The 24,376-nt window shown below is 41.6% G+C and overlaps 1 protein-coding gene across 2 annotated transcripts in view; it reads left to right on the top strand.

Annotated features, from left to right (window-relative positions):
* The window catches only part of PWP1 (PWP1 homolog, endonuclein), a 630,765-nt gene that overhangs the window by 329,059 nt on the left and 277,330 nt on the right, over positions 1-24,376 (top strand). For both annotated transcript variants that reach the window (XM_044087585.1, XM_044087586.1), the window contains one exon: positions 9,075-9,165. In XM_044087585.1, coding sequence (XP_043943520.1) covers positions 9,075-9,165 — 91 coding nt within the window. The remainder of the gene's footprint in view (positions 1-9,074; positions 9,166-24,376) is intronic.

Below are 24,376 nucleotides of genomic sequence, written 5' to 3'. Positions count from 1 at the left end.
AACTGTATTATATGTATATAATGTACACACCCATATACATGTATGTTTGGGTGTGTGCATACATATCTATATTATGTTTGTGGTGCATGTAGCATGCCATTAATGCTCCGATATTTGGAGAAAGACAAATCAGTTAAAACACTTGAGTGGAGCAAGACCCAACCTTAACAAATGTTAAGCACCCCCTGCTATAGTTGTTGAAGTCTGGTCCCACACTAGGCCGTAGAATCTGCCAGCACAAATGACAGTGGCAGAATAAAAAAAATTCTGCTTGCTGTCTGTTGATAACTTGTCCCTGACTTCCTGTTCTAAACCTACAAAATAACCAGAATAACAGGATGTGTGTCTGCCTGATTTATGGTACGAAGTCTGAAACCTAAATGTATGCCATTATTTAGTGTCTTCAGTCCACAGTGATTTGTCCAAAAACCACAGACTTCACGAGGAACACACACACCATATTAAGCAAAAATCTGGACTGCTGAGGGGCATGGAAGATGAGTGTAAACATAGTAGACAGTATTACAGGAACTTTCTGCAAGTGCTTGTCAAGCATTTTATGGCTTTAAAAGCCTGTAAAACACACTGTTTTTTTTTTCCAATTTTACTGTAATTTGTAGCATATGGAGCAGGTAAAGCTCTGTGCACTATGAAGAATCATGAGAGGTTAGCCAATGCTAACATATTATGTGTTCATGACATGGATGACAAGAGACAATTCTAGAGTGAATTGATTGGCATCTATGTCTCAAACACTTGTAATGCAGTTAGCATCAGCAAACTGCCCATAATCCTCTGTGTAGTGTGTAGAGTATCATAATTAGACTGTGAAATGTGTGTGCATTTATTTATCTTTTTATTGACATTTGATTACCGGGAAAGTCCGACTCAGTAGGAGCCCACTTTCAGCGGAGACCTGGAGAGAAAAGCTCTAAAATGTTAGAAAACATTTGAGAACAGTAATTTTCCAGTCTTCAAAAATAACACAAAAAAATCTACAAATATACAAAATTAGACATATGAAAAGAATGGTTAAGAATACATACAAATTATATGATTTAATTGGAGAATTTTTAGCCAGTGTAGAGAAAGTAAAGATAAGTTGTCATAATACAAACGGGAAGTGCAATATGAAGTGAGAGAAAAGCAGGCTTGTGGTATGTTTAGAGAGAGATTGAAAGAAGTAAGGAAGTGAATGAAGAAGGGTCTAAGGAGATGAAGAAGGGTCTAAGGAGATGAAGAAGGGTCTAAGGAGATGAAAGGCTTGAATAGGTTATGTTCATATTTGGTGATCTGTTTTATCCTGGTGTTGAGCAAGAAGAGAGCCAGCTTTTGACTACAAAGTCTTTCAGAATAGCTTTGTAGGATAGGGTGGAGGGTACTGAGCTGATGGATTCAGGTAAGGAGTTACAGGCAACATCTTATGGGTACGGACAGTGCCAAGCAGATTTGATAGATTTGTTGTCAGACAGGAGTTTTTGGCCATTGGATCATAATCACTAACTGGGAACATAGTTGTGTATAAAGTTGTTTAGAGCTGGACAAGCAGATGTATGTAGGATACTTTTTATAGGTGGTATGAACTTGTGCATATGTTAGTTGATGGTGTAGTTCTAACCAAGTTAGGCTTTCTAGTGCTATATAGTGGTGGGTTCTGAAAGAGGTCTTTGCTGCAAATTAAGCAAGTTGCACCTTGCAGCATTGTTCAAGTTTTGATTTTTGTAATGCCTGGAGGGCTGCATAAAGAAGTGTAGGGAGGAAATAAGTAGTGGCGTGTGTAGTTTTAGTTGTGTTGGTGAGAGAATTTTTTGGCTCTGTAAAGCATCCCTATTTTTGATGAGTTGTTCTTATGCAATTTGTTATGTGCAGGTTAAATTTAAGATTATCATGCACTGTCATCCCTAATAACTTTCTGTGAGAGGTGACTTCAGTGGTTGTATTTTCATGAGAGAGGGATTTGGGGGGAAAAAGTAGTAGTTACGTTTTTTTAGGGTTGAACATGCATTGTGAGTTACAAAGGCATGTTTCTGGGGCTGTTAGAGCTTCCTGAACATTTTTTTTGAGGTATGCCATGTTGCCAGATGTGCAAATGAGTGTTGAGCCATCTGCGAACTCTGTTAGTGAGGCCTGTTGTGTTTATATGTGGAGGGTGTTGCTGAAAATGTTAAAGTAGAGGGGACCAAGGATAGATCCTTGTGGTACACCGGTGGTGACTGCAAGGTATGGAGAGAGGGTGGAGTGCTACTTTATTGACTGATACCTATTGGTTAGGTAGATTTTGAACCATAGAAGGGTGGGCTGTGCACACCTTATAATTCTGTGTTTAGTACCACCTTTTGTTGACCAGTTTACAGTTTGTAGAGGAGCTCTGTCATTATGGCAAGTACATACCTTTTGCTTTCTAAGATTTACTTTGTGATTTAAATCTACACATCTGGCCTGCCCATCTATGTTTGATGGACCTTATGAAGCATTTTGGCACAGAAATGTAGTTGGCATGTGTTGGTGCAAATAAACTTGAAAACCTGATTGTGAAAGAGAAATATTCTGGCAGAATTGTGTGGGTATGATGTCAGTTTTCATTCTATCTTCAACTGTTGGGTTAATATCCAAACCTCAGATCTGACTCTGCTGTTACTAAAGCTCATGGTAAACTAAAAGCTCAAAAACGTCTTCCTTACCCATGATGCACCAACCCCCAACATACCACAGATCTCTTTTGCCTTTTTGTGTAAAGGTGCGGTCAGCCATAGCTCTTGAGTTTTGATTGTACTTTTAAGTAGATAAGTAATTTTCTTCTACAAAAAAGCTTTTATATTTCTCTTATACTTTTATCCCTTACCCTCATATGTTAGTTTACAGCTTTATTACCATTGTTGGTAATATTTTTCCTTTTCTAACTTCCTCTTTCCTAACAACAAAAAAAACTTGTGCTTGTATTGTGTTTGTTAATATGGCTTAGAAGGGTCCTTCCGGCTTTAAAAAAAATGTTTACAGTCTGGGCTCAAGTTGTCCATCTCAGATGCACTTACACTCTGTATTTGTCTAAGTCCACAGCACCTTCAGGAAGATTGCTCTGTTTGTCATAATTTTAATCCTAGAGCACTTGTAGATAGGAAAAATAAGTTGATTCTGAAAGGCTTGCTGCCATCATCTTTCGGTGAAGCTATCACTGGGGCACAATCCCCCAAACTAAAGTCTAAGGAGTTGAAGTCTCCTTCCACTTCTTCGACTCCATCTTCGGAGCCTTCTGGGAAGAGGTCTACATTAGATACAAGGAGGTCTCAAACCTCTTCCCCCTTGGATCTGAAGAAAAAGAGGCTAATGGATCTGACCAAGAAACCATCGGATCCAACTGTTCTGGATCTTATTATTTTGCCAAGGACCCAGTATTGTCCCTCTCTTGATCCAGTTCTTTCCAGGGGTCCATTCCCCTTTTATGGAAAGGCACCATTCAAAGTCACTTCCCTAGGCTCGTCTCATTCATGCAGGAGTTTGACTGAGGAAGATGTGGAGTTAGGATGATGAAGCTTCTGCCTACACAGATCGATAGGTGTGTTACCAGTTCCTACCACTTCGTCAGGCGCCCCATCTTTTGACCACACCACCACCTCAGACTCATTCTCTGATCCCATTGGTTGCTTCAGAGTCCCTGGATCTGGTCTTCTGGGTCCGCTTGGCTTGGATCTGAAGATAACCCTACCTTCAGATCCAAAGCTAACTCTGAGTGTCCCGGCTGTGACATCTTTGGATCTGTTGGACTCTCGAAGCCAAAGCTTTCTTGTCTGATCCGAGGTGCTGAGATCGACTCTGAAGGTCTCGGAGCTATTTCTATGCCTTGGTACTTTGGCATTGGACAGCTGTGTTCTGACTTTCTCCTCTGGGAGATGCTTTCAGAGCAGGAGGAGACAGTGGTCCAGAAGCCTGCCTTCTCAGTGTTGAGGTCTTCTCTTTCTCCAGAGTGGTTTGCCTTCAAGGTTGTGAAGAGGGTGTTTTCTGCTCTGACAGGATTGAAAAACCCAACCCTCTCAGATCTTTAATCCAACTCCCAGATGTCTTTGCACTTGGAACCTCATCATTCGACACCACAGGGGCAGCCAGCTCGAGATCTCCAAACTACCCAGCAGGGTTTCACGGTCTCTTCTGGCACTTCCCTGGAGCACCCACCACGGAAGTCCATAGGAAGATAAAAGTGCAAGAGGAAGCACTTGGGCTCTCCACAAGAGTCTGTCACTGACGATACTGATTTTGATGAGAGTGAAGTGTCCCCACAGTCACCTCCAGAAGACATCTTATTTGGAGACATCCTTGAGATCCTTAAACAGAGAGGTGGTTGGACCCCCAGTAACCGTTCACCGAAAGAGTCAGTATTTCTGCAGGCCTTTGGAGCTGGCCCATCTACCTTCTGGGTTACTTGGCCCGCTGACATACTCATTGATTTGGTCTCTCAGCAAGCATGGAAAGAGCCTGACTCAGTTGAGCCAATACCTAAGAGGCCAGACAGGATTCTGGCTCCACCTATGGGAAAGGAATTTTGGGCTAAGGGAGTGCCCATGGCTACCATGGTCGTGGTGGTGGCCACCAAGAAGGAAATTGCTGAACAAAGTTCCTCTGTTCATCCCCCTAACAGGGAGTCTAGAGCAATGAACAGGTTTGGGATGCATGAGAATGCTTCAGTGACCTTTCCTTTTAGATCGCTTAACTATTTGGCACATTTTGTTAGGTTGCAGAGGGACTTGATCAAAGAACTTTCAAAATCCCTTTCAGGGACCATTTCTGCTGAGGGCGAATCGTCTGTGGCCTCTCAGTTGACTACCCTCCAATCCATCTCAAATTCATCCACGAGGCGTATTTCATATGCAGCCGAAGGCACCTCAAGGGCAGAAGGTTCAAGCATATCCATTAGGAGGCATGCCTGGACATGCTTATGTGATTTTGAGGAGCCCTTCAAGTCCTTGTTCATCAGTTCTCCCTTTGATGTCAGTTCTTTGTTTGGCCTAAAAATGAAGGACACATTATTCAGGTGTGAGAAGCATGGAAAGACACTTTGTGCAGTGGACATATGTTTTTCGACCTCTTCAAAGATCCTTTTCTAGGAATAAATGAGGCGGTCGAAAGATGTGGTTCAAGAAGTCCCAGGGTCCTTTCCTGGACACACATGGAGAAAGTTCACCTAGGGGCAAAGGGGGGAACTCTAGTGGACGATGAAGCTACCATGGCAGAGAAACCCTGCGAAACCAGGAATCTAGAGATTCTTTCTCTGACAGACCCTACCAGCAGTCCTGAAAGGAGGCCTGATTGTCCCCCTCTGGAGGCAATCGATACTGTCCCTGCACCAGGGATCCTGGCTAGACATAAAACATACTTTGGTGCAGAGGATTATTTCCAGAGGTTATATTATAGCCTTTTCCCTTACACCCCCAACTCTACGCAAAATTCCTGATGTTCCACCCAGTCAGAGGAAAGAAGCACTACAAATTCAAAAGCTGCTAGAAAAAGAGTCATCCAAGAGGTCCCACCAGACTAGATAGAATCTGGAACTACTCAAGATTTTTTTAGTATCAAAGAAAACAGGGGACTGGAGACCAGTTTTTGGATCTCAACAACTTGAACAAGTGTGTTTGACATACAAAGTTTCGGATGGTCATGGTTCAGTTCATTCTACCCTTCTTGGCCAAGGACAACTGGATGTGCTCAACAGACCTTTAGGATGCATACTATGACATAAAAAGATGAACAGACAGTCCAGAAGGTACTTGCGGCTGGGAGATGATCACTACACTTCAGAGCACTGCCCTTTGGCCTCAACACAGCCTCCAGGCTGTTTAGCAAATGCATGACAGTAGTGGTAACTCACTTGAGACTGCAAGAATTCTGGGTTTTTCCATATCTTGATGACTGGCTTATTACTGCCTAGACCAAGCATCTACTTGCAAGAGTGATAGATCAGGTACTTCAGATTTGTTCTCATCTGGGAATAACCTTAAATTACAAGTCTCATCTACAGACATCTCAGATTTTTTAATTCATATGAGCAGTTTTTATCACATCTGTGACAGCTTCTCTTCCTTTCTCAAGAGTGCAAACTATAAGATTCCAAGTCAAGAGAATAATTTGCAGTACTAGTTTTTCAGCTTGGTTGATTCTTCAGGCCTTGAGATCAATGTCAACTACCATAATTTTAGTTCATCTAGCACAGTTTCATATGAGAATTCTTCAGTGGATGCTAGCAGACACAATATTCCATTCTTTACCAGTGCATATCAGCACAGATAAGGGTCACTCAGGCATGCGAGAAATATCTCTGGTGATAGATTCAATCAGAGCAAGTTCCACAAGACTGTCCTTTCATCCCCCCCAGCCTATGGCCATAGTGACTACGGATGCTTCCCTGATCGGTTGGGGGGGGGGCATTTTCTTGAGAGAACAGTCCAAGGCACTTAGTCCCCCAATGAGGCCAACTTGCATATTAGTGTCTTAGAGATGAGAGCAGTGCGTTTAGCATTGCAGACCTTCCAGGATGTTCTCCCTTAAGGGTCAGTTGCTATTCAGACTGACAATGCATCAGTAGTTTGGTACATCAACAAAGAAGGAGGGAGCAGGTCATACCCCTTGTGTCAAGAAAGTGTGGCAATGGGCAATCTCATCCAACCGCTTTCTCATAGCAAAGCCCATTCCGGGGAAAACCAGAGTGATGGCAGATAAATTGAGCAGGTCCATTATTCTACCTCACGAGTAGTCTGTCAACAGGAAAGTGGCAGAAATGATTTTCTGCCAATGGGCCATCCTTGCTACGATCTTTTTGCTGCTCCTGTAAACAACAAATGCAGCAGCTACTTGGCCCTAATCCCTCCTCTGGGGAGTCACCGAGGGATGCTCTACTTCACAATTGGCCCCTGGACTACTTTATGCTTACCCACCAATTCCTCTAATTCTGAAATTCTTGCACAAAGCAAGCCAGGGTGAAGAGCACAGTCATCCTCATTGCACCTTATTGCCCTCTTCAGATTTGGATCCCCTTCCTGTGGCCTCATCTCCTTTGCCAACCTTGGATACTGGATCTGATTCCAGATCTCTTGTCACATCTGACAGACATGGTTCATCTGGATATCTCAAACCTCAAGCTAACAGCGTGATTTCTCCAGTTCTGTTAATAGCCATACAACCAACACTGTCTTCACCTGTTTGTCATATTCTTTTATCTTCTCATAAACCTTCACCGAGAAAGCTTTATACAAGTAAATGGAAAAGGTTTGTTTACTGGGCACAACAAAAACACTTTGACCCCTTTTCAACACCTATAAATAATATACTTCAATTTTTAGCTCCCATCTGTAATGAAGGGGAAAGCTCCTCTACTGTTGAGGTTCAATCAGCAGCAATTTCAAATTTTCGTATTGGATTTGAGAATTTTTCTGTGGCCTCCTCTAAACTTTGTAAAGCATTCTTGAGGCACTCTTCTTTTGAGACCCCTATATGAATATCCTACTCTACCATGGGACTTGAACTTGGTACTGCAGGCCTTAATTTACTCCTCTTTTCAGCCAGCAGCAACATGTGACCTTAATTTTCTGACTTGGACCAACTATCTTTTTGGTGGGCATTACCTCAGCTAGAGGAGTTTCAGAACTTCAAGCCTTGTTATAGAAACCTCCATACTTTATTTTTCATAAGGATAGAGTTGCATTACAAACCAGTGCAACTTTCTTCCCAAGGTAGTGTCAGAATCCAGTATCAATCAGTCCATTAATTTGCCAGTATTCTTTCCTGAATTTATAAACACAGGTGAATATATGTTGCATTTATTGGATGTTCACAGGCAATTACATTTTTATTTACGTAGGACAAAAGAAATCAGAAAGACAGACCAGTTGTTTTTTTTCTTTTACCAATGTGAAATTGGGAAAGCCAGTGGCAAAAGTAACTCTAGCCAAATGGCTGACGGATTGTATATTTTTTTTTTTTTTTTATCTATAACAAACTGTCCTTACCAAAACCTTTAGGAGCCCATTCAAGCAGGTTCATGCAACAACTTCAGTCTTTCTATTCAGGGCTTCCATGGAAGACGTGTGGTTGCAACCTGGGTGAATCCTCATACTTTCTTAACTCATTGCAAACTGGATCTGGTCTCAAGGGGTAGAGCAGCTGCTGGCTGAACTGTGCTCAGGAATATCCTTCCTTAAAGCCCACCCGGAGTTTTAGGTACCTGGGGACTCTGTCCCAACAGTGTAGGATAGAATGAAAATTGACAACATCAGATAAAGAAGTTCTGCACTCACCATAACATTCCATCTGTGTTGTCCATTTTCATTCTTCCTCAACTTCCCGCCCACCAACCCCCATCCCTTATTTCAACAAAGTTCAGGAAGGAGACTTTATAAGGACAGCATGCCCTTTATGATTGTGCTCCAGAAATATTTTCTCTGTAGGACATGTACATTTTTATGTATCTGTATATAGTTATTTGTACATACTGGTAGTTACAATTTCAGGTAAAATCAGCAAACAAGATCTGGGATATGTTAGAGGTCGGTGCATCATGGGTAAAGGAGAAGCTTAAGAGCTTTGTGGTTACCACAAGCTTTAGAAACGGCCGAGTTGGATACGAGGTTCAGATCTGAACCCAGTATTTGAGGAAGAATGAAAACGGACAACACAGATGGAACATTATGCTCAGTATATAACTTCTTTTTCTTGTCTCATGCTGCATAAGGGACACAGCTCTCTTCTACTTAACTAGAAAACAGAGGTGTTGGCTCATGTGGCTTTCACCTACAGGTGTAATACCTGAATCACTGTTTCTGTATGAAAAGAGTATGGCATCCTAGGGAGAAAGCGAGAGATATGGCATGCTCTTATTGAGAAAACTGTAAGTTAGTGACACCTTGCATTTCATTTTTCCAGTTCCATTGCAGCTGCCAGATGGTAAATGTGAAATGTACTGCATATCACAGCTAAGGTTTGAGTAAAACATGTGCAGGCCGGTTTCGGAAAGGAATGTGTTCTTTTTTTGTTTTGGAGATAAATATTGAAATTGTTTAGTGATGCATTTACCCAACTATTGTTTGTTGTAGGCCAGCACAGATGATGGCTTTGTCTACTGTTTAGATGCTCGAGCTGATAAGCCCGTTTTCACACTGAAGGCGCATGATGCAGAAGTGTCTGGTAAGGTGTTTTGTGAAGACCATAGTCTTGCCATTGCTTTTCACAGTTATAGTAAAGCACCACCGTTTGCAGACAATGTTATAAGGTCACTTTAAAATGAGAAGAGATAGAAATCAAAAAATTAAATTAACTAGTGCTTTTTTTACATCATTGTGGTTACTTTTTATACTTGCCCTATAATTTATTACATTTAACAAAGAACAAGTTGTCCATAGCGAGGACCATAATTAGTTAAAGGAAGTGTACTTTCCATTGTAGATGTGCATTAAAAAGTTGCAAGCAGTCCTTACAGTATAGTAGATAGATGATTGGGCTATAAATTAAAGCCACTGAGAAGCAGTAATAGTTTGTTGAAATATTGAATAAGTCTGAATAAGAACAGTGTTGTCTTGCCATTAGAAATATACCTTCCAAAGCAGAGAACAAAGTTATTTTTTTTTAATTATAGTTTTTGTAGTAAATGATGATCTGTAGTCCTATCTCCCCTTCATTCTTTACATATGGGATCGGAGCCGATCCTTGGCTCCAACTCTGCCTATTAACAAGCTGGAAGACTTCTAGTTGGCTCTTGGCTAGGTAGGTATCCCATGGTGCACCAGTACAATCCCCAGATGTTGTTTGCTGCGTCGACAAGTTCGGTTGTGCTTCTCTTTGGCTCTGGCTAAGTGATTGCATTTTTTCCACTTTTACTAAAATTTTCTTGGCTGTTTAGTTTAGAATAGTTTAGTATACTTAAAACTGTTACTGCTTATAGTAATCAGTTAGAGTTGTCAGCTTTACTTGTGCCATTTGGTGCAATTTTTGGCCTTTGGCCTTTTCTTACTTTGTTGGTATCCCATGTACTGGTGTTTCTAGTTTGGATTAGCGTAGGTGCCTTTTCCGCACTATTATTCTGTGTGTTTGATAGATTTTTGGCGGGTTTCCACTTGTTATTTAGACTAATTATTTAGCTTGTTGTTAGCATTGTTGGATTGCTGATATTGTTACCAGAACTACGTTCTGTTTGTGCTTGATATAAGTTGGAATTTGTGCATTCTCACTCATTACTGTTCCTGTTGAGTGTGTGATAATTTCTTTCTTTCTCTAACTTTTGGGTCTGTTTCAGTTAGAAGACCCTATCTCTTTCTTGCATAACGGATGGTCACAGTAACTGCGTTTACTGTTTAGGGGTCATCCATTTACAGGAGACATATATATTTTGCCATGCATTTAGTCCTAGGGTGTTGCAGGAAAGGAAGAACAAGCTAATCCTAAAAGCTCTTCTTAAACCTTCCTTCGAGAAAGATTTGTCTAGTTCTTCATCCTCTAAATCTACCAAAGGAAAGTCAAATTCTTCTAAGAGGCCCTCCCCGGCACCGGCTGGTGTCTTGGAGCCACCTCTTAAACTTGCTAAAACTGTCTCATCAGCTCCACAAACCTTGGAGCCAACTGAGAGCGGCATTGTTGTTGCAGGGTCGGTTCTAAGTATTTCAGAGCCGACCACTGAGACTATTGAGACTGCTTCTAGGAGCCAGTCTATGGACCCTCTACCGGCCTGCTTGTTATTGAAGTCTCCTGTACCTCTGAGATCTCAATCTCATACTATGTCATCCAGGTCTTCCAGGAGTTTATTGGAAGAAGGTGCAGAGACAGTGGTGCTGAGACTTTTGAAGTCGTCTGCTTTGCCTAAATTGTTGTTGGCTCCGACCCATTTGGTTCCGGAACCACTCGAGCCTGTTCAACCCTCTGTGTTCATTCCTCCTCCGAGCCATGCTGGTCTTTCGGAGCCGGAGTGCTTGGTACCACCGGTGGAATCTTTGGCTCTAGCTCCCCTTGTGGCTGTTTCCGAGCAGAGTTCTTCTCTGACACTTTCAGTGCCATCCGTAGTGTCCAGGGGCCGAAGCTCTCCAGTCGGCCCCGACAGAGATGCTTGGAACCGAACTTATTCGGTTCCGAGTCTTACTCTCGGAGCATCACTAGGGTGAGTTCGGACCCTGCGTCTATCTCGGAGCTGATGGCTCTGGTGCCGATGGCATCCTCTTTCTCCTCGGAGCCGGAGAGGTCCTCTGAGCTGGAGATGTCGGCATTCGAGATGTGTGCTTTCCCAATCGTCGGCTCCTACCAGAGGTACCGGCACTCTTCCCCTCATAGCACCTACTTCTGTCTCAGCTCTTACTCCCTCCAGCAGCAGCAGAGACCCACAGCCTCTTGAGCCACCGGCTGATGGGTCCCCACTCTTCTGAGGCCTCCCCGGAATGTCCTTCTGAGGCCTCCCCGGAATGTCCTTCTGAGGAGCCCCCACAGAAGAGGACTTGTAAGAGGAAGCATGTTGACTCCCAGGATGAGCCTGTGACATCTGACACTGACCTCAAGGAGTCAGAAGGGTCCCCTAAGTCGTCCTCTGATGTCTCCTTTGTAAATATTCTGGAGATACTTAAACAGAGGTGCGGCTGCCCCACTGTCACCCCTTCTGATGAGGAGTCGGTGTACTTGAAGGCTTTCGGGTCTCAACCTTCTGCTTCTTGGGTGTCTCCACCCTTCGATGAACTGATGGATTTAGTTAGTCGAAAGGTGTGGGGGATACTCCTGATGCCGTGGAGCCAGTCCCCAGGAGACCGAATAAGTTCCTTTCTCCCCCTCCAGGAAAAGACTTTTTATCTAAAGGTGTGTCTGTAGATGCCATGGTGGTGGCCACTAAGAAGGAGCTAGCAGAGACTTCTGTTCAAACGATGGGCAGATACGGGAAGTGTATATTTTCTTCAGCGGCATTTACCCTTAGATCGCTTAATTACCTTACTCACTTTACGAGGCTTCAGAGAGATCTCCTTAAAGAGTTAGGAGACTCTTTACAAGGTACATGTACTGAGGGAGTCTCTGACGAGGTTTCTGCCCAGTTGTCCACCTTGAACTCTATCATTAACTCTTCCATGCTGCTTATTTCGATAGATAAAAACAATGTTTCCGATCTCCAAAGTGTCCTTCAGCAACGTATCTAACCAAGAAATTCTGAAAAAACCGCTGGACACACCACGAGAAGTTCCAATTTCTTTTATTCAATGAAAAATGTATAAAAGATAAGCGCTTTCACGTGCTATGTATGCACGCTTCATCAGATCTCAATTAAGTCACAAACTGCTTGCTTTTTAAAACAGATCACAGCCTATAACAAAGCTTTCCCAATTAAAACTCAATTGCCAGTATAAAGTTAAAGGAAAAGAATAAGTGCACATCACTGCTAACGATGCACTATTCATTACAGCTTACATTTTTAAGTTAACTGATTCTGTATTTGATATATATTTAAAACAGGAATATTATTAGAATTAAATTAAAAAATCTTGACTAAAAAATATTGCTTTTGATCAACCATGACATAACAATCAATTGTCATTTCTTAAAAATCACATATTAAACCCACTGCAATATTAGTAAAAACAACTCTAAGCTTATGTCTGACTGAGAAGCAAGTAAGCTTAGTTTCTCAGACTAGTATTTCTGTTCATTTATATACATATTAAATATTATATTTAATAAAGGATACATCAAGCAGCCAAAACTTCAAACTACTGGCGCTGAATGACCATTCTTGGTTTACAAACTGCTATCGTACTATGAAGATCGAGTGACATTGTACTCCAATCATACATGCTAAATTCATGTTGAGCTAGAATTATTAAACCTACCCGGCTTGCGATGTTAACGCTTCTCAAAGAAAGCCATTTATAACAACATTGAATGATCAAACAAAAAATAATCATGCAAAAAAAAAAAAAGAAAAAAAAAAAAAAAAAAAAAAAATGAATATAAGAATAAAAACACTATATTTCTATTAATATTGACTAATTCACTGAAAAATGGTGTAAGCCAATTTCATGCTATATCTTGTAGCTGAATAGTGTTCTCAATATAATGAACTGTGATGTAAGAATTCAGATCACTCTCATTGTCATTCCTGATCATATAGGCTTCTTAAAGGAGCAAAACTCATATATAACTAGACATGCAGGCTGATGACTACGATGACTAAAGAACGTAAACATAACGTAAAAATAAACATACTTAATTTTTGCATCTATAATATATATTCGACATCTATAATATAGTAACACTAAATTGTGACTAATCTACCTATTCATCATTGAACCTAGTTAATAAAGCAACGAAGTTGCATTCATTAAATCTTTTTCTTAACTTGAGCGCTCTTGTGAAGCATGTCAAGGTCAAAAATTACTTGCTGTAGCTACTGGCCCAATCATCATCTTAATCTATTAAAAAAGCTCAAACATAAACTATTGACCTTAAAGTGCTTGTGCAATAATGTTCAAAAACTTGAAAGATTGCATATTGCCAGTATACGGACACAGCTGTAACACACTTCATAATTTTCAAGACAATATTGTCTCCATTTCTTCACAAAAGTAGCGGAGCCTGTAAAACACTAGCTCCGAACACACTGTATCGCCAGACTAATAATGTGCCCAAACAACAACTCTCCCTCTCTATCTAATAAGCTGAAATCAAAGAAATCAATAACTGATATGTAACCCCAAATTTACTACGCCCTATCTGTGATGACCATAGGGGCATCATAACTTGTATTTGAGACCAAGCTCAATCTGGCTTAATTGTGTGGAGAATATAGATAAATCCTACATAATAAACAAACTACCTAGAGTTTGTTATGTACTAGAAATGATAAAAATTCCTCTTAAATAGTAAAGAGATTACCTGTCAGTCAGGATTGGTTTTAATGAGAGGAAACTATTAATTCCTGGTTCCATGTGTGCTCCTGTCTTGAAAATCCACTTCAGTTCCAATTTAGCTAAGTGGTTAAAATTGTCACCCATCCTTTTGCTTTTCACTAGGGTTTCCAGCACTCTAAACCTAAACTCATGCATTGGATGTTCACCAATATGTCTTGCTAGTGCATTAGATTTCTTTCTCTTACGTATATCATAGCTGTGATTATAAATACGTTCTTTTAATCTCCTGCTTGTCAAACCAATATAGAACGCTGAGCAGTGCAAATGCTGCTTATTTCGTATGCGGCCTATGGAGCGAATAGAGCAGCAGGTTCAGGAATTTCCCTGTGGCGTCATTCCTGGATGTGTTTTTGTAACTTTGCGGAACCATTTAAGTCTGCCTTTACCAATGCCCCCTTCAGTTCCTCATTGTTTGGATCCAAGGTAAAGGACACTCTCAACCCAGTGCGAGCAAGAAGGAAAAAAACACTCTGCTGTGGGAGTATGTTTTACTGTTCCCTCTAGACCATACCCTAAGGGTCAGAGGGGTGGTAAGATGTGGTTCAAGAAGACCCAGAGGTTTTTCCAGAAGGCACTGGGTGACTCCTCCTTCAGAGGAGGAGGAGGAGGAAATGGTAGACGCCCTAGAGGCAGGGGCAGTCCGCAAAACCAGGGAGGTAGAGATTCCTTTTGGGGCTAGCCTTACCAGTGCTCCTGATATGGGGCCCGACTGTGCTTCTCTGGGGCCCGTCGGGGGTCGCATTTCTTTGTATCCAGAAGCCTGGCTAAGTATCACCCAAGACAAGTGGGTACAAAGAATTCTTACCAGAGGTTATGTTGTCATACCCTTTTCTCTTCCACCCTTTGTTCCCAAAAAGATCCCAGATGTTCCACCCAGTCACAGGGAGGGATCAGGCAACTGTGGAGGGGTCAACAAGTTGCTGTCAAAAAGAGTCATTCAAACCATCCCAGCAGAACAAATAGGATCCAGAACTTACTCCAGATTCTTTTTAGTGCCAAAACATACAGGGGACTGGAGGCCCATCCTGGACCTTAGCAGATTGAACGAATCAGTAAAGAAGGACAAGTTCCAGATGGTAACACTGCAGTCTATACTCCCGTTGTTGGGGAAAGACAATTGGATGTGCTCAATAGATCTCCAAGATGCCTACTACCACATAAAAATGGACAGGGTGTCAAGGAGTCATCTACACTTCCGGCTGGGAGCCAGTCACTTCCAGTTCCTTGCTCTGCCCATTGGTCTCACCACAGCCCCCCAGGGTGTTTACCAAATGTGTATGGCAGTAGTGACAGCTCACCTGAGACATTGAGGATTCCAGGTGTTTCTGTATTTGGACGACTGGCTCCTGACCGCCCCCACCAGGCATCTACTCCTTCAGAACAGGGATGCTACTATTCAGCTTTGTGCCCAGCTGGGAATCTCTATAAATTGGGGAAAATCTGCCTTATTGCTTTCTCAATCTGTGATTTTTATAGATGCAGAGATACACAGTGGTGACTCATCTTCCTGCCGAAAGGGCACAGAACCTAGTTCTTCAAATTCAGCGTCTTCTCCCCTTATGAAGGGTCAAAGTCAAGGTTGTTCTGCAGTTCCTTGAGACCATGGCTTCCACCATACTATTAGTGCCATTAGCCAGGTTACACATGAGAATTCTTCAGTGGCTTCTGTCGTCCCAATGGTCCTTTCAGCACCTTCCATTATCGCATCACATTCTGCTGAAAGAATCCTGCAAGAAGGGCCTCCTTTGGTGGACATTAACCAATCAACTGACCACAGGCGCTTCATGTGTTCCTCGCCAACCCATTGCCACTGTGACCACAGATGCCTCACAGATAGGGTGGGGGGGCATTATCGAGGCAGGACTGTCCAAGGCACATGGCAAGATCACGAGGCTCACCTGCATATCAACGTTCTAGAGATGAGGGCAGTGCTCCTGGCGCTGCAAGCACTTCATGACCTTCTTCCGCTGGGGACTATTACAGTTAGACAACATGTCGGTAGTATGGTATATCAACAAACAGGGCGGAACCAGATCTTGCCCGCTCTGTCAAGAGGCCATGCGAGTTTGGGAATGGGCGATATCTTCCCAGCGTTTTCTGGTGGAAACGCACATTCCAGGGATGACCACCGTGATAGCCGACAAGCTCAGCTGGGCAATCCTGATGTCTCACAAGTGGTCTCTGAAACAGCGGGACAGATTTTCCACAGGTGGGGACAGCCTTGCTGTGATCTCTTTGCCAGCCCAATCAATGCCAAATGCAGCAGATACTTTTCCCTCACCCCCCCCCCTCTGGGGGAGTCACCCAGAGACGCACTTGTTCACAATTGGCCCCTGGGTCTCCTGTATGCTTTCCCTCCCTTTCCTCTCATTCCCAAGGTAATTCAGAAAGTGAAATGTCTGGGAAGCAAACTGATCCTCATTGCTCTTTACTGGCCTCATCAGGTTTGGTTCCTCTTCTCCTGGACGATCCTTGGATTCTGGACCCAGTTCCAGACCTGTTGACTCACATGTCGGGTTTGCTTCACCCCTCCTTACACACCCTCAATTTGACAGCGTGGCTGCTCCAGTTCCATCCATAGTCAGGCTTCACAACTTCTAACCTTCCGTTACTCATATCCTTATGTCTTTTCATAAACCTTCCACTAGGAGACTATATTTCAGTAAATGTAAAAGATTCTCTCTTTGGCCGGAAAAAATGGATGTTGACCCCTACGCTGCCTCCATTCCAGTGGTTTTGGAATGTCTTTCTGAACTTTTTCACCAAGGATCTGCGGCTGCCACTATCAGAGTTCAATTGGCAGCGATTTAAAATTTTCATCTAGGTTTCCCAGATTCTAACTTGATGTCCTTAAAGGTGCCACTTTAAGACCACCTGTTCAAGAGCCTGTGGCCTCATGGGATTTGCATTTTGTGTTATCTAAGTTAACATCTCCGCCCTTTGAGCCCTCTCATTCATCCTCTTTGAAGTTTTTGTCATGGAAGACGTTGTTTTTGGTGGCTATCACGTCTGCCAGACAGGTGTCAGAATTGCAAGCTTTGTCTGTTAAACCGCCTTATCTGATTTTTCATAAAGACAGAGTGTCCCTTCGTACTAATCCCTCCTTTGTCCCCAAGGTCTGCTCCCATGCCACTTTGAATCCGTCCATAGAACATCCAGTTTTCTTTCCAAATCACTCCAGTGCAACTGAGTACAGGTTTCACCAGCTGGATGTCCATAGATAGTTACATTTTTATTTGCACTGGACTAAAAGCATCAGAAAATCGGATCAATTATTCACTTCCTTTTCCGAATCCAGGTTGGGCTTACCAGTTTCCAAAGTGACTCTTTCTAACTGGATTTCTAGCTGTATAGCTTATGTTTACTATTCTGAAGGTAAACCTTTACCCTTTAAAATCAAGCCTCATTCTACCAGATCTCAGTCTGTCTCTGCAGCCTTACACGCCAGGGTCCCACTTGATAATATTTGTGCAGCTGCTACGTGGGCTACCCCTAACACTTTTTTATTACTCCTTACAAATTGCATTTAACCTCCAGGGGTAGAGCATAGAGCATCTTTTGGTTCCATGGTACTCAGGAGTATTTTTCCTTGAGCCACCCAAGAATAAGGCGCTAGGGATGCTGTCCCATATGTAAAGAATGAAGGTGAGATAGGACTACAGAACATAAACAAGTGTTTTTAGTCTGTAGTCCATCTCACCCTTCATTCTTATGAACCCGCCCTCCTGCCCCCATCCTGGAAGTACCTGGAGACAGAAAAATATTAATTTCATTATTTATGGAGACCTTTTAGTATTGTCTTCTTTCTGTATGTTGTTATTTCCTCTAGTCAGCAGCAAACAAGATCTGGGGATTGTACTGGTGCACCATGGGATTACCTACCTAGCCACGAGCCAACCAGAAGTCTTCCAGCTTGTAAATAGGCCGAGTTGGAGCTGAGGATCGGCTCTGACCCCATATGAAAAGAATGAAGGGTGAGATGGACTACAAACATGGAACGTTATAAGTACATAACTTCTTTTTCTTAAATATCTTAAATATATTTCTGGTTAAGAAGTATGCTGTGTAATGCCTTCCAGATCAGATCAGATCATGCTAAGTTATCCATTTGTCATTTTTTCTTCCCATAACTGTTGTTCAATGTTTTAGTTTTAGATTCTGAAGTAAGTGTGCTTTCTGAACCTTCTGGCATGTTACAACCTTAGATTTGAGCTGTAGTTTGTGATGTTTCAGTATTAAAATCTAGTTAAGTAAGCTTCGTCTTTGAACTGTAATTTGAAGCAGCTGGTCCTTTCACACTTTTATCACTATGAAAGTGACAGAAGTAGCTGATCTATTTCTTCTGTTGTATTATTAGTTAAAATTATCTGCGTAATTGGTACTCTGTCTATTGTCTGCTGTACTTCAAATCCCACCATACAGCCCACTGACATGTTTTTTTTTTTTTTGCCTCATGTCTTAACTTAATTTTCTGACATTGTACTCAGTATTTAAAACTCAAATACAGGTATATCACCTATTTCTGTATCTTTATTCGAGGCTTGGGTGACAAGAGTGACCTTAACATTAGGAAGAATTTAAGGGAGCACACCACTAGTAAGAGGTGAAGGCAGTCTAGGATAAATGCTGCTAGCTAAAGATGGGATTGCCATAGAAAGAAACTATGGAGTTTGGGGGAGGGGGGAACATTGAGTGTGAGAGGTAGGGGGTTGCAGAATAGCAGGGATCAGCATGTTTGTGGGGTTCTTAAGATGTTGACCTTGCACTCAGATGAAGTGAGGTGGGGTTGTAGGGGGTACTTGGCCTAAGAAGACTGGTAAACTAAAATTATATCATTCTGGTATAGAGCAGAATATTGTTAGGGGTACATGAGGACAGGAAAGGAGAGTGTGGAATGAAGTTACACAAGGCAGTGGGGAACCGATTGTGAGCCAGAAACACAAGAATAAAGATTTGTTGAAAATAAGGGTATGCTGAATAGGTAAGCAACGGGGAAGATGCATCCGCATGAGGGGAATGAACAATGTGGAAGGGGCTGCGGATGTGGTAAAAGAGAACATGTTAAGGATTCGTGTTAATTGGAGGGACAGAGGCTGCAGATGTGGTGCGAGAGAGTGTGCTAAGGATGCCTGTTAATAGGAGGGACAGAGGATATCTATGTGTATGGAGAGGGCATGCTAAGGATACATGTTAATAGGAGAGACAGAGGCTGCAGATGTGTTGAGAGAGAGAGTGGTAAAGATAAGTTTAATAGGAGGGACAGGAGAATTCTCCATGATGGGGTTGACTTTTCTAATGGGAAAAGAAGTCCAGTGACAAAAAGGAAAAACTCAGATATGATGAAGGCTGATTAGGCCATAATGGCAAAGATGAAAGTGAGAATGGAACTGATGCATGTTTGGATCCACTGATGTATTTAAGAAAGGCTGTAGGTGGCGGTAGAATGCAACAGTGTTTTTTTGTGTCAACTTTGTCAAATTTTGTACTTTTGGGAGTAAATCCAAGATCCCTTGATACTAAATTAAGGAGTACTACCCTTGTGTTTACATTTGTGAGTGAAAATACTGTATCTAATTTGCAGAGAACAAACCTATGTGAAATGAGAGTAAGTGGTGTTTGGAAGAAGATGCCTTTACAGATGTAGGAAAAAGTGATGTGTGTGTGTGTGTGTGTGTGTGTGTGTGTGTGTGTGTGTGTGTGTGTGTGTGTGTAATTCTATATCTATATAGGTTGTACTTGTAGAAGAAGGCAGACAGTTCAGGCATACGAATAATGTAGATACACTAGACAAGGTATTGGTCGTGATTGAGTTTTAGGCAAAGAAGGTGGGATGGGTGGTATACAGCAGGGCAGAATGAAAAACACAGTGCCTACCGCTAATAGTTTTGGTTATAAAAAGAAGGGCGGACTAAAGAGCAGTGAGGAATCCTTTGTTTGGTAGCTGTGTTGTGGTATGAGGCCTACCACTTGCAGGAAGCAGCATAATTGATAAATTTAGAAATCTGGTCAATATGTGGGCAGAGAGGAAGTGAACCATTTACTTATTCCTCAGTTATTCATTAGTCTAATTGAAGGACTGATCTGAGCAAAATTCTTCAGCTGCAAGCCTGGTCAGGAAGGCAAGAACATTAAGTTGCGTGGTTTGCATCAATTTCACCAAAGTCTGTTTAGTCAGGGCTGTCTTTCTGCCTTCTCTAGTGTTTGGTAAACATGGAATTATAAAGTGCAGGATGTTTCTGTCTACATAAGGGGAGTGGAAGATTTGTCATAGTCACCCCCCCCAACGAAGATGCAGAATTGTATATGTCAAGTTTTTGGCAGTATAACACAATTGTGGTATGCAGAAACTCTTAACAATTAGATATGCAAGAAATAAATTGAGAACTTGCTTCAGATGTGTGAGAATAAAAGCCATACTTTACCTGGATTTTGATGGACCTATGTAGTGTATAATTTTAAAAACTAAAAGGACTTTCACTGGAGTTGAGATCTTCATGTCTGTAAAACAATAATATATTTTTAATGAGTCAATTGTTTTGTCCAAGACTACAGAAATGGCACATGTGAGCAGACTATTTTCCATATTATTAAAGTATGTTGTCATCAAGACAGTTGGAAGCATGTGGTTCTTAAAGGTAGACAAAAATATACTGGTCATTGTTAAATTTATAGGCATGTATGTATCGTGGCATATTTGTTGCAATAGCCCTTGCCATACTGTGGAAACCGTGTGTGAGAGAAAAATCAGAAATGTATTCACAGTGGAAAAAATGCCATAAGAGTATACTTCAGGACACAAGGAAGTGTCCTGGGGAGAGAAGGAATGAGGATGAATATATGGGTCAGTGTAGGATCTTTGGATGGATTTTGTGTGAGCATCCACTGCTGGTATGGTAGGGGAAGAATGACAAACTGTTTCTTTAAAGCAGAGATTGAGACACTCTTGACGGAGAGCTTCAGAGGCATTAAGGCCATTGGGATGTTCATAGTTGCAGGAAATGTCAGTCTTTCAGTTTTTAACAGGGAGATGCCCACATCCATGATTGAAAGAAAGGGAACTGGTAAGCCTCCTTGATGATGCTAAGGTGTAAATACTTAGTAAGATGGTATGTTATCATTGATCTTAATATTTACCACTGTTGGTAAAGTGACAATTAAAGCTGGGTGAGCCAATGGGCAGTTAATGATGCACAGAGTGCTTTTATTTTTTTTATTTATCTTTTGTTGATCGAGTTAGTCCTGCTAGGATAGTAGCCTCAATTCTGTTAGGATAGTAGCCTCAATTCAGTTGAGACTCAAGGTGCTATCTTTACTGCTAGGGGAAATTTGGGCTGGGCATCAGGTAACTTCCCCTGCTGCTTTCAGTAGGCATTGTGGGATCTTCTTTTTTACATCCACCTGAACTACCACTAACTCAAGCAGATGGGACCTCAGTTTAATGACTCATCAAAGGATGACACACTCGGGAGATCTTTTACATCCACCTGAGCTGCCACCAACTCAAACAGATTGGACCTTGGTTTAAAGTCTCACCGGAAAGATGACACATGCATACTGCACTGCATTGTCAGCAATCTGTGTACCTGGTGTGGGAATAGAACCTACAGCCTTCTGCACTGTAGGCGAATGTGCTACGTGTCACACCACTGACACTGCTTAATGGTTCCTGGTTTATTCCTAGAAAGACAAAGAGGTTTTGGACTACTGGAGACTGGATTTCATTCACGAAGCAGTAAGAAAATCCTGTTAATGGGTGACAAGAAATGTGGTTGAAATGAAACTTTCCATTAGGACAAGGGTAAACAACTGAAAGAGAACAGTAATAGGGTGATCAGTGAAGAGGCAGAGATGTAGCAAAGTAAGTCTTGCACACAGTGAGAAACGGGGCTCAGAGAGTACCAGAATAAAAGGAATTGAAGATTGACTTGATTGGAGGGATGAGCAAAAGCAAGTATGCTCCCATTATTTTACCTCTACTACTCTTAATCTTAAGTGGACTTAAATATTTTAGCAACTCTTAAATCCACCCTTGCCAAATTAGTATATAGGCATTTTTGTACTATTGGACTCCAAGTGCATCTTCTACCAACTTAAAATATGTGCACATTCACACCTTCTTTGTGCCCCTTTAAGTAGATATGTTTCACCTCTTTTCTGCATTACTAGATAATGTATCTGCATTTATATTAAAACAAATAACAGTACAATGTTGTAAAGTATGATCAGGTATTTACAGTGTTCTGCATCTTCTGCTTATTTTAATGGTCAGAACTGTAATGGTGATAGTAAAGTGGTGTGTTTATCATCTGAAAAAAAAATTCTATTCATTTGAGTATAGTGAGTATGCCTGGATGTGCTTATGCTGTCAAACCCATAAGCTACTTCAGATAGCTCTCTCTCTCAGAATATAGGGAGTTGCTAATTCCTTAATCTCTAAAGTAGGATTAAGGGTAATAATCCAAGATCGTGTCAGGGTGACGTTCTCTGAAGCATTGGCATGCATATTGAAGTCTCACCAGGTTTCAAGTATTGTTCAGATTGTTTTTGTGCTTGCTGAATGTTAATTCATGTTCTGGTTAAAGAAGGGGAAAACAGCAATTTTGAATCAAAGATCAAATGAAGTTTGTTCTACCGACGAACAAATGACTCAGAATATTTTATCACTTCAGATGTTCTTTGAGTTGCACAGTTGTCATAAGTGTGTTAGCCACCTAGTAACTGAACAAAGGCTGTGGGAACAGGAAAAGTATTACCAGGCTAAAAAAGACATGGTAGGTGTCTGTCTACATGATGTCATCTGAGCAGGTGTATGTATGTTGCTTTCTGTGCAGATTTTGTTTTATGCTTTGGGCTTTTGTTGGAGTGTATTTCTTAAAAACAAGTAAGATGTCTCCTAATGTTTACAAGTGTGGGCAATCTTGCAGCTTACAATTATCTCAAATTTGTAAGTTATGTTAGCCTGTCTAAAATGCAATCTTTGCTTAAAGGACGCATTGCACTGAGAATATAATTGTGAATATTAAAGGCCTATTGATTGTTGTAGGTGCCCTGTTTGAAGAAGTTGATACACTGGTTAGTAGGCTGGGTGCTAAACATAAAACCATTGAGCCATTGACAAACTTTACAATGGCTGTTTAAGTATGCTGGACTGTGCACATTTAAGCTTTGTGCATACTTTAGTGTGTGCATTTACTTTGATACCAGATGTCAGCAGATCCTCAATCCTTCGTCAACAATATGAGCAAGTTGCATTTTCCCTAGAACTATTGAAAAGGGCAGCTGACGCCCTCAACCACCACCTTGCTATGTTTGAGGTTAAGTAGGCTCTGCCCCCTTTACAGATAGTGGTAAATGTATTGCGGATTATACTAAGTGTAACTTATTACACTCTAAACAATAGTATTAAAATTAATTACTACTGTTACTGAACGATGTTATACAACACTGTAACTAAATGTAGTCGCATTGTCACTCTTAGCATACTGCAAATCAGTGAGCAGCACTTGTGCTGCAATAGCATGAATTTTCTTATTTACATGAAGACCTCAACATAGTCCTGCATTAGCATTTGTCAGTTCTTTTTTTTCCCTCCCAGCTACCTTATCCCCCTCGACAGCCAGGAGGGTATGAAAGATCATATTTAATGGGAGACAAATTGGGTGGAAGTCCTCCTTTCAGTGCATCATTTTCACTATTCCCTTTGGGGAATGGAAGCAGTGCTTACAGTAAAAAAGGACAGTAGCAGTGGAACATGAATTTCTTCAAGTCTGGTTCCCCCAACAGTAGGAGTGCTGGTTAATGACTCCTTGCATGTGAGGGTGGCTCTTCTTGTCCCCCTGCTCTGCTCTCTCTCTTTTACTTCTAAATAAGTTGGTGGTCAGAAGCAATATCTCATAATTCTTGAGCAACTGGAGAATCATTTTCAGTTTTGTGAGTGAATGTGGCACAGGTGGGTATCATTGTCTCCTCACAGCAAGAGGTTCTCCAAGTTCAATTTGAAAGGCATTAGAGTCTCACTTTGCTAGGGTGAGGCCTCTGCTGAAGTAATTGTTAAAGGAAAAAAAAAAACAGAAGGGTACCTTATCCCTTCAAATGAACAGGCTCTTGTTTCATTGCTGTCATGAGGTGTGAAATAGCTGCCTGTATACAGGGTGTACATTAGTCACCTGGAGCTCTGGAAAAAATATTAAATGTTACAAAACATGCTTTAACTTGACCAAGTAAAGCAGTGTTTTTGCATTATCTGTTAAAATAAAAGCATTTCTTTCACATTGAAGCAGCTTAATTATGGTACTGAATGCAGCAGATCAGTCTGCAGTTGAGCTGCATTGCCGTCAAGCACTGCAAGCAGTCTTTCTGCCTTTGAAGCATTTAAAGAGCAGCAGTGAATGCTGGTGGCACTCTATCCTTTCAGCGGTGTAGGATAGACACGTCTTCCAAGGGGCAGTAAATGATGGTTCATCTGGTAG

This window comes from Protopterus annectens, chromosome 11.part0, assembly GCF_019279795.1.
Source record: "Protopterus annectens isolate FY-2018-M chromosome 11.part0, PAN1.0, whole genome shotgun sequence".
In the NCBI taxonomy this organism is placed as follows: Eukaryota; Metazoa; Chordata; order Ceratodontiformes; family Protopteridae; genus Protopterus; species Protopterus annectens.
This window is presented reverse-complemented; position numbering and strand designations above follow the sequence as displayed.